At 40.3% G+C, this 11,507-nt stretch overlaps 1 protein-coding gene across 1 annotated transcript in view; it reads right to left on the bottom strand.

The window, feature by feature from the left end:
• Window positions 1-35: 35 nt before the first annotated feature.
• The window catches only part of LOC113092971 (tumor necrosis factor receptor superfamily member 11B), a 56,951-nt gene continuing 45,479 nt past the window's right edge, over window positions 36-11,507 (bottom strand). Inside the window, exons 4-5 of the mRNA XM_026258775.1 lie at window positions 1,398-1,622; window positions 36-573 (exon numbers count right to left, since the gene is read on the bottom strand). Coding sequence (XP_026114560.1) covers window positions 188-573; window positions 1,398-1,622 — 611 coding nt within the window. The 3' untranslated portion in view covers window positions 36-187. The remainder of the gene's footprint in view (window positions 574-1,397; window positions 1,623-11,507) is intronic.

Below are 11,507 nucleotides of genomic sequence, written 5' to 3'. Positions count from 1 at the left end.
AGCGGAGTAACCCAGTACCGTTGTGGTTCTTCATAGACATAAACAGAGAGAAGTAGTTCCGGCTAAGATGTTCTTCCGCGAGACGCAAGCAGTTCTGTTTATTAACCACTAGAGCGTCAAAAGTTACCAACTGCAGCTTTAAACTTAAATAACTTGTTTTAATTGTCCTTCGATAAAGTATAATTAGTCATTGTACAGTTGGGTTTTGAAATGTGTTGTCCTGGATCATGTTAACAATCATCTTCTCATACATACGGTGTATGGATGACGCATTAATAATCCGACTGATCCTCTTCAGAATTTTAAGAAGGTGTCGGTGAGCACCTTTCAAATGTAGTCTGCGGAGACTGTGAGATAAAGCTTTGGCTAGGTCCTGAGCTCCATTCTGAATCTTCCACAGGTGTAGAAGCTGCAGGATGTAACGCTGTGAGGGACAGAAACGGACCAGGGCTCGAATATCCTCCTCGCTCACTTTCTCCCCAGGTAAACTCTCCATCAAGGTCAAAAGGTCTTCCAGAGTAAGGTTTTTTACACTGGCACAGTGAGATACTTTCCTCTCACAGTGGTTTATACCTAGGAGAAAGTAGAATTAGTATCTATTAACCTAAAGTACATTGCACTTGAGTTAATTTTTAATTTCTATTAAAAACAATTCTGCAGACAAATATGTAAATGCTATGTAATGAGGGTAAATGAAGTCAAAACAAACAAATAGTTAATTTTGCTTAAGGAGCAAGCTACATCAAGTCACATTGATTTATAAGCTCTAGTATATATTTAGCAAGCCTTCCAATAATTATTATCTTTCTTCCAAATGTTCATACATCTGTATGTAAAATCCTTTAAAAACGGTTTAATTTCCAAATGCAAATAGTGTCAAAAGTAGGACATTTGTAGATTTCTCTTCATTGCGCTAAAGTCTGGAATCATTTACTGTAAATTAATTAATCCTACTTTGTAATCACATGTATAAACTGAAAGATCAAAGCATTTACAGATTAAAATGTTATATTTGTATAAAAATAAAATATTTATTGTTTCTTTTTCTCAGACATCATAAAGTTTCAGGAGACTACATTTTACCATTCTATTTTACATACAGGCTGACGTCTTGATATCAGGATTTGAACAGAAAACCATGATTTGTATTGATTATGAGTTTGAAAGAGATTTCAATCTAAAATAATAGTTTGACCTTTTATGGACTTTTTTATTAACTGACAGTTTATGGTTTTCCTATCCTCAAATCTGTCGAAACAGGATTATATGTAAGCCACATTCCCACAACATGAGACAAAAATAGCATAAACGATCAATAATGCTTGCACTTTTTAACTTGAATTCACATTTTTTTATCTTTGAAGTTAAAGCTATATAAACCAAATATAGATGATGACCTTGGATGATACTGAGGAGTTTGTCTTGGTGCTTATTTTGTTCTGTCCAGAGACGAAGCAGATGTAGTGCCTGCTGCTGCGGGCTGCAGCTTTTCTTCAGCCTCTCAACACTCTTCCAGTCCACTTTGCGTCCTGGAAGGCTCTCAGAGAGATGCTCCACAGAGACAGAAGCCAAAGGTGGTGATGCAAGGAATTTAAATATTGCTTCCTCACATAATATAATGTCTAGAAGACATTGAAAGAGAGGTGTGGGGATGGTTAAATATATGGAAGTGTGAAAAGTGCACTAAACAAATCAAAAGATTTTGCAGAAACAAAACAAAAACAGATAGAGAAGACAATGAAGCATATTAGTACATCAGATATGGTGATTTAGTCCATAGGTTTTCATGTCCTAATACAGGAAGTAACATGTTCCCACATGTTTAAAGAAGCTTTGACCTTCCACATCTACTCCACCCTATCTGTGGTTATTCAAAATTTTAGAACTAGACATGGGACATGGCTTTAGGGTATAAGGTGCAAGTTTGTATAGGAATGTCCTTTTCAAGTTTTTTTTTTTTTTTTGTGCTCCCGGTTTTATTTGAGTAATTGTATTTTGAATATCTGGGATCTGCAAACCTGATTCAATACTTGTTTTCTCTAACTGCATGATGCTTCACATCAAGTACATTTAACATCAAAATCAGTCCTATGCATACAAGGATGTGCATAGAGTTTCTCAGGTGTAGGGGCTCAAATAAGGGGCATCTATCACTATTGAGGAATTTACAGTATAACATTATAATATAACAATATAACATTATAGGCCTGTAATAACATTATCTCTCTCTCTCTCTCTTTAAAACAGGAACATGTAAAGACATTTTGAAGGACAGGGGATCAAGTGGAAAAAAGGGTACCTCTCATATTTATTTATATATTTTTTTCCAAACAAGACGTTAAATATATCAGGGATGTGCGTTATTGACAGAAAATCTATATTTTCAGGTAATATATCACTTCCAGGACTCCCCACTTTATGGCCATGGTCTCTTTCTCGACCGCCACATACCTGGTCTTGGCGGGGGAGAGTTTTCTGCTGATGTGCCTCTTGGATCTGGGAAAAAACTGCTACCAACACGGTGCCAGAAGCATCAGTATGCAAAATGAAGGCTCAGCTGAAATCCAGGGCTATAAAACTGGTGGGGACATAAGGGCCATCTTCAGGACCTGGAACGCTTGCTCTGCTTTCTTGGACCACATCACCTTCTCTTGCTTTTTTATTTATTTTTTATTGGTCAGGTCTGATGGGGCTGGCTAAAGAGGATAAGTTAGAGACAAAATACCCGTAATAGGACACCAACTCCAGAAAAAAGCCCATACCTGGGCTTTGCTGGTGGGTCAGGGAATCTTTCTGACTGCCTCAATTTTATTTATATTCCAGATACTTGGCTTCTATCAGTCCATAGTTGACATTTCATGGGGTTGGCTGTGTGAGTTGGCTGGGGGTGCTAAACGCTAAACTTCTGACGGGATGCTGGTTTTGGGTGAAGGCAACAAGCTGTCTTTTTGTCTTTCTGTCAAGCACATTTTAAGGATGCTAAAATAGTAGATATACTGAAATAGTCAGATGATAGATAGATATATAGATAGTTAGATAGTGTTACATGTGTCCCAAGCTCTCGTCAGCGTCGCCCTGGAAACCGAGCAGGCACACCTGCACCTGCTGGTCACAGGCTGAGTGGCCACACCTGCACCCCATCAAGCTCTGGTTACTTAAACCCAGCAAGCGAACACAGAGGAGATAGATGTCTCTGTAAGACTCAGCTAATCCCTTATTTGATTGTGCCCACAGGGAGCAGCGTGTGACCGCCTGCTGACGAGCTTCAACAAGTGGACCTTCGAGCCGCAGCCGCCGGCCTCTCCCGTTTGCCTCAGCACTGGTTACAGGCCGGGGGTCCCACCGTACACCAAGTAGTGGAGTGCGTGGTGGTCGATCGCCTCCTGCGGGCAACTTCCCCACCCACTTTGTCAGGCAGCCAGTATGCGGAACCCGTCCAACGTGGATGAACTGGTCGAGGCCAGTTCCAGCGAGGAGACCACGTCCTGGTTCTGGTTCCCACAGCCGCCAGCCCGGGCGGACCCACGTCCTTGAAGCATGACATCCGCACACCACCGGGGACCATCATCCGGCAGCGGCCCTACCGTGTCCCGGAGGCTTGGCGACACGCCATCGAGGAAGAGGTTAGTTACAGGAGATGCTGAGGTTAGGGGTAATTTAACCACCACCCAGCCCATGGTCCAGCCCCATCATCATGGTTCCAAAGCCCGACGGCACCCTCCGGTTCTGTAACGACTTCCACTGCCTGAACGAAGTCTCCGAATTTGACTGCTACCCAATGCCCCGTGTCGACGAGTTGTTGGACCGCTTGGAAATGGCCTAGTTCATCTCGACCCTCGACCTCACCAAGGGCTACTGGCAGGTCCCCTTAAAGGAACAGGCCAAACCGAAGACGACCTTATCTACGCCAAGTGGCCACTGGTAGTACTGGGTCCTTGGCTCAGCACTGGTTAATGGCTGTGGGTCCCACAGTACACATTTGTGAGCTACCTGGCTGCAAAAAAAACTACAACAGTATTTTTCTATGGAACCTTGCCATTATCTATTCTAATAAAAGGCTAGGCTATGGAACATCTTTAATATAGTTGTCTAGCTGGTTGCAAATAAAGTCAAGCCTTTTATATTTTTCCCTGTGTGGTATTTCAAAGTACGGTCACTGATGTGTTGTGGACAAAGTCACAGAAAGTAACTAAACAATGCCATTTAACTCATGGCAATCATTAGGGGTGCAAGCACAATGGTTTGTGTAGATGATGCAGTTACACAATGGACATTTCACAAGTAAATTTTAAGTCCTTATGTGAGTACTATTATGTGCACAATATGAAAATAGATAACTAATGTTCTTTCTTTACTGTTTTAGTGTATCAGACCTGAACCTGACAAATTAAAGAATCCATCATGTCCATGGTTGAAACATAAGCTGAATTCCTCAGAAAGTCAACAGGATGTTGTAAATCAAATCCTAGTGCCACAAGTCAGAAGCAAGATAACCAAACAACCAACTCTTTCATAGAACAGCTTTCAACATTAACACCATTAGAACAATTATTGACAATTTCAATTCGAAGAAGAGATTGTCACATTTGGGGGAAGTAATCAAGATTGATGGTCAAAGAGATGCCTGACCATCATATGTAAAACCATGAGAGTAAACAAGGTTCCCCACCTAGCAGAACCAGACTGAAATTCCAAAGGGGACCTCTTAACCTCTGGTCTCCAAAGAACATCCTTGTCAAGGAATGGCAGATAGTCTTTTACAAATGTAGATGCACCAAAATGAACTCAAAAGGACATCTAAAAGAATATCAGTCCATTGCTTAAAGGGTTAGTTCACCCAGATAGCAAATTTATGTAATTAGTAACTTACCCTGATGTTGTTTCAAACCCGTAAGACCTCCGTTTATCTTTGGAACACAGTTTAAGATATTTTAGATTTAGTCCGAGAGCTCTCAGTCCCTCCATTGAAGCTGTGTGTACGGTATACTGTCCATGTCCAGAAAGGTAAGAAAAACATCATCAAAGTAGTCCATGTGTCATCATAGGGTCAGTTAGAATTTTTTGAAGCATCGAAAATACATTTTGGTTGAAGCATCGAAAACACATTGTGGCGCTGGGCTGGCGACCATCTTGTGCTGTGGTGCTAGGCTGGCGGCTATCTTGGGCTGTGGCGCTAGGCTGGTGGCCATCTTGGGTTGTGGCACTGGACTGGCAGCCATCTTGTACTGTGGCGCTGGGTTAGCGGCCATCTTGTGCTGTGGCGCTGGGCTGGCGGCCATCTTGGGTTGTGGCGCTGGACTGGCGGCCATCTTGTAGTGTGGTGCTGGGTTAGCGGCCATCTTGTGCTGTGATGGCTGGCGGCCATCTTGTGCTGTGGCTCTGAGCTGGCGGCCATTTTGTGCTGTGGCGCTGGGCTGGCGGCCATTTTGTCTGGAGACTCAGGCGTGGTTGCTGCATCTCACTGAGCACGATGGCGCAGGTAATGGGTAAACCCCCAGAAGTCCAGGATCTCCAACCCCTTCAACTCCCATTGAGGCAAAGGGTCATCCAGGCAATCATTAAACAGTGCTTTTAGTGCTGCATTGTTGTATCCCATACCCTCGGCCAGGGACCAGAAGACCTGTGCCAGGGCACCCACTCCATTGCCCTCTTGGCGGAGGGCGGTCAAACGAAGAAACTTGGTTCTCCGCTCCGCCATCTTGGCTGGGGAACGGAAAAAACGACATATCGCTGGTTCTCGTGTTGACGGAGTCCTTCTGTCACGATTCGTGATGCAAGGAACGAGGAGAGAGAACCAACAGAACAGTAGACAGGTGGGGAACAATCAATTACACAACAAGGAAGAAGGTGACCAAATAATGGAACAGGAAGTGATAAGGTGACAGACACCGTGAGAAAGTGGGACATCTAGTGGAACCCCAGGGAACACAACCTAGACACAGCTTGCTTGAAATGCTTCTGACCATCAGTTATGTGTCAAATGTATCATATTCTTGTTATAGAAATCATATCCAAAATTATACCCTGCAAGAGCATGGAAATTTGGACCACATGCTTGACAAGATAACATATAATTTATGATACCCTGAGAAAAGACAATATCAAATTGTTCAAGACAACATTCAAGGTGTGGCCAAAAGGCCAGTTTAAATACTCAAGACACCATCAAATTTAGTTTTTAGCATTTGCTTAGCTTTTGCTCTCAGCCATGCTTTTAGTCATCACTTTCAGCGTTCTTTGAGCGTGGTTCCAGCATGCTTCGGCCTGCACGCCTGCTGCTACTTAGCCACGATGAGAAGAAACACCACATAGTCTCGTCAAACGTTACTCCTGTTCTTTTACTTTAGTTTCTTTTCTGTTGAGAGTTTCGTGTTCTGAGTTAAGTTTTGCAACTCCTACATGCCTCCTAGTCTGACCTCGAGTGCCCGTTCGACTTTAACTAGCCCACAACTCCGCATAATCAGAAGACGCCCAACCACAGGTTTTCCCAAGATGACACTTCAATGACTACTGAAGTTCCAGCCAATCAGCAACCTTGTGAAACCCCCTTTACACAGGCAATGCAAGTAACCTCCAGACTCTGATCTTTACTGGTGTATCTAATATGATTTTAACCTCATTGAGGATCTTAGTGCGAGGGTAAATTAAGTGATTGATGGCTTTTAATGTCTATGCAATTTCACGTATTGCTGTAAACTTGGGATTCCACATTTTCACTCTCAAACTCATCCTTTCCTAACTTTCTATCTTCCTGCAACTTGTGTGAATGTGTGAGTGTGTGTTCTTGTTTTAGATTAGTGTATATGTCTTAGATTTATCTAATAAAGCCTTATTCATATTGAAAAGAGAAGTATCTTGTGTTTTCTGCTTACACGTTAATGTCTTAAACTGCCGATCTTGTTATTGTGCAATTGTTAATAGTGTTTTTACTATATATTGGATATTAATATCCAGTGCAGATTTGATGTTAAATGGCTCGTACAATGAATTGCTGGCCGTTTTAGTGATCAGCCGAGAAACAGTGATTCTGTTCAAATTACCTTTAAAATCTTAAATGATTCCCTTACATATTAACGGTGGAGAATGCAGGCAGTTTAATCAAAATGAGCATAAACCAAGTTATTTAATCTTTTCTTTTGCCCCGGATGATAGATGAGAAGCTGAGTTGAGACGTGTGTGACCCATGACGTAAGCAGCGCGCAACCACTTAAATGACCTCAAATCTGCCACTTCAGTCTTAAACCGCAGTAAGTGAACTAAAAGTTTACATCTGAGATGGTTCAATAATGTAGAATTTGAACATGTTCCTCTTTTTTGTAATGCCTTGTTTATAGCTGAATTGATTTTACTGGTGCCTCTCAAAAGCTATATCTCAGTCACCGTTCGCTGAATGGAGGTAAACTGCTGTAATTCAAAGAAAAATAAATAGTGAATTAAGAATAGTCCTCAATCGTCACTAGTGTAAACAAACTCCATGGTATTGCTAAGCTAATGAAATGGTTGTTTTAACATTGAAGTCTATGCTAAAGCCACTAGCAACAAAGGTTAGCCATTAGCATTAACATCCAGTGGTTGAATGGTGTCTGTTTGGGCAATGTTAAAGTGATTTAACTCTTTAAACATCTCAACTAACACTTGATGGTCTCTTTATTGCTCTTATTTCTCCCTTTTCTCACTATACAACTTATTTTTATTTTATTAGAAAGGGAAATACTGACTCACAATTATTAATTGTGTCAAATTCAAATTTAACTGAAACATTACATTTATTTTGAATCATTCAAATTTCACCTCAGATCATTACATATGATCATTACTTTTAGTATTCTTTTTTGGGTCTCATTATTTTAGGAATGAATAAGCCTTGAACTTTGAAAGTTTAAGTAAACTTATTCTACCTAATTTATTTATTACCCAACTTAATATATTCTATTCAGACTTGTACTTATTGCGTTTTACCCCACTTTCTTCCTTTTTTGGTTATACACCTAACCACTATTGTTTTATTTATTGATTTCCTCTATTTAATTTCATTTTTGCTTATTTTGCCCATTTAATACTTTTTAATTTTACCATTAATAATACCATTAATTCTTACCATTTCTTCCTCTGTGAGTAAAGGCAACTCACTTTCAATTTTAACATTTGTAGGGACATTTAGGAACCATCAATCAATTCTAAGTGAATGAAATACACAATCGTGTCAAAGAATACGAATCATCCTTATGAATTTGATTGTAATCAACCTCTCCTTTGTTCTTCCTAACCTTCCTACATTTTGAAATGCAATGCAAGTTGTTGCATCTCATCCAACGTTGAGATCAATTTAATGGAGATACATGTTGTATCATTTGGACCAATCAGACACACAACTATGTTACATTTAACAAATAATATCTAACACCTCCTCATCTAACCAAAGGGTCTATGGACCCTTCCTATGAGTTCATATTTTCATGATCTAAATGAGAGTGTGTATTATATGTTGATGCCTATGTGACACATTAGTTTTATAAGAATCATAAAGATTCTTCTCTTGAACCCCCCAATCTAATTTCATATGCAAGACACCAGACTAGAAACAAAGAGTTGTAAAACTTCCCTCCAAAAGGTACCATTCCTCATTGGCTCATTCAAATCCTGAGGGTGTGACATCATCCCCCTATATAGATCACTGATCAACAGATCAGGCGATTCTTTTAAGATTCAGGAATTCCAGGAGAAGATGCTGAGCTAAGAGCTCTCAAAACCATGCTAAGCATGTGCCAGGCTTTGGCCTTGACTATTCATTCATCTCTCTGATTCGAACTGGTCTCATCTATTCTCTTCAGCAGAGATCAACTGGAGCCCTAAAGTGCATCAGGACTCTTTATCAAACAGGTGAGACTTGCAAGTATCAAACTTAGTCTTTTTAAATGATATATTAAGTATCATATGCACCTTTTACAAATGTTTGTTTGAACTAAGAAACTGATGTTTCCTTCAGGCTGTAGATCTGATTAATATCAATAATAATATGATAATATGATAGGTAAAAATTGATAGCCTGAATGCACTGTAAGTCACTTTGGATAAAAGTGTCTGCTAAAAGCATAAATTGAATTTAAAATGTTTTTTTTTTTTTTTAAATATCAAATTGTACCATAGCTTCATGTATTTATTTCTTTTCTTTTTACTGTTACTATGCTAACTGTATGCATGTGTGTGTGTGTGTATGTTTGACTAGTTTAAGTGTTTATGTAGTTAATAAAGTCTTATTTGTATCACACTTGAGTTGTTCATTGTTTGCTCATATCTGAAGTTCCACAATCATGCAGATTTTAGCTACATGCTCTGAGTAGTATTGTACAGTAAGAAAGTTTTTTTCCTTAACCAGTAAGTTAATGTTCTTAGAATTGACAGACAGTTGACACTTATAGGTCAAGTAAAAACTTACAGTGGATCTAAATATTTATAATTTATCATAACTAGTTATGATTGATTATTCATATTTCCCCCTTGAGCTGATTCGTAACAGTGTTGAACAACTGTCACCTTCACAGCCTCCATGGTGAGCGGTGCAACTGTAAGGTGTACGGTGTCAATCCTGTCAGACTAAGGAAAGAGATATCAGCATTATTATTGTATTCTTTTGTCCAAAACATGAGATTTAATAATAATGTTTACCTTATTGATAACATTTAATTGGGAAAAATGTATTTTCCTCATTTGAAAAACTGACAACTGCTTGGCATTGAATTAGTTTTTCACCTCTTTCTCTCTTTTCCTCCTCCTCATTAGAGTGACAAAGTCTTCACATCTCTAGTCTACTTAGACACCCTGAGACCAACACAGTCATCACCACACTTCACTAGTGGTTCACAATCACTGACACAACACTTAGTTGCCCCACCACACATAGGCTTTTACATCACACAGATCTGTCACTCTCTTCTCTCCAGCTTGCCAACATGCCGCAGACTGCCAAGATTTAAGCCAGAACAACCATGAGGAGCTAATCAAGATCACCTCCCTAAGATATTAGTTAGTAGTACCTTTATTGTTCAGCCCAAGCGGAAAATTGATCTTTGGTCTCGCCATACAATCACAAAACAATTAACAATACACAACATCCAGAGAATACTTCTAGCCATTCAAACATATATGCCTTAACAACACAGTTTAAACTGAGTGACAAGTACATCACCCACCTTCAAGAGGAGATGAAACGTGCTCAACATCGCATAGACAAGCTGGAAGTGAAAGTTCAAGATCAACTCAAAGCACCCAGTGAGAGGGAGCAGGAAACAACGGAACAAGTTGGCAGAAGCTTAGCTCGACCAGCAACATGCAACGGCTGCTCAGAAAGACCTGGTAAACAGAGTCCAGTATGCTGAACAGCTACTAGAGGAAGCCAAGAATGACATCAGAGACAATAATTCTGAAATCAGTGCTTTGAAAGACCACCTCGAAATGTACAGAACTGAAACAGTCAATCTGACCCAACAACTAGACGATACCAACAATGAGCTCTACATGGTCAGAAAAGAACTCCAATATGATTACAAGCAGAAACAAGAGCCAAGGAAAGAAACATCTCTAAAGCCCCATTCACACCAAGAACGATAACTATAAAGATAACTATAAAGATAACGATATTAGCGTCCGCACCAGCGAACGATATCGTCTATTTATTCTAAGCGCATGTGCGTCTGCTGCTTTAAAACCTCGAGCTCATTATAGCAGGATGGATTCTGATTGGATGTCAATGTTTGTATCATTCATCAGCTGGAAAAAATCTTCTGAAAGTTTTTCCAATGATACAGTTTCTCTATGCCTTTATCGTTAAAGTTGTAGTGTGGACTCTGCTATTCTTTAATATTGAAAAAGATTTTTAGAACTATATGTTTATCGTTATCTTTATAGTTTCGTGCTTGGTGTGGACGAGCCTTTAGCCCCGGCACTGCTGAGCAGAGCAGAGTCCCACGTCCAAGAATTGCCATATGACGAAAGGAGCCTCCGCCACACAACCCTTTCCTGTCAACGAAAGAAAACCTCCCATCCAAGCTGACCTGATCCCAGCAGCACATGGGATGACCATCGAAGACCTCAACAAGCTGTCTGAAAACACCAGCAGGTTCAACCCAAACTCCATAGAGGGCCACGACATTCAGGCTTACCTGTGAGATATCGAATATCAAATGGAAATGAGACCTCATATGACTTACAGAGACCGGTTATACCTCCTTAGAGCCACGTCCAGTCCAGAGGTACGAAACTTCCTAGATCGACAGCCCAGTCAAACAAAGTCAAATTACCAGCGGCTTCGTGAGGTCCTGATTAAAGAGTTTACAGACCCTGAGTCTGAACATGGACTGTTAACTGCCTTGGACAAGCCTACTTTGGTGCACACAACCAACCTGACCTTGAAGAGGATGTGAACTTCAAAAGCCTCTTCCTAAGAAATCTGTACCCTGGAGTCAGCCACCATCTATCCGTCGTGGCCATGACCATCCAACAATTCCATG

This window comes from Carassius auratus, unplaced genomic scaffold, assembly GCF_003368295.1.
Source record: "Carassius auratus strain Wakin unplaced genomic scaffold, ASM336829v1 scaf_tig00214794, whole genome shotgun sequence".
NCBI classification, from domain to species: Eukaryota; Metazoa; Chordata; class Actinopteri; order Cypriniformes; family Cyprinidae; genus Carassius; species Carassius auratus.
The sequence above is the reverse complement of the archived record's forward strand: the minus strand, read 5'-3'. Positions and strand labels throughout refer to the sequence as shown.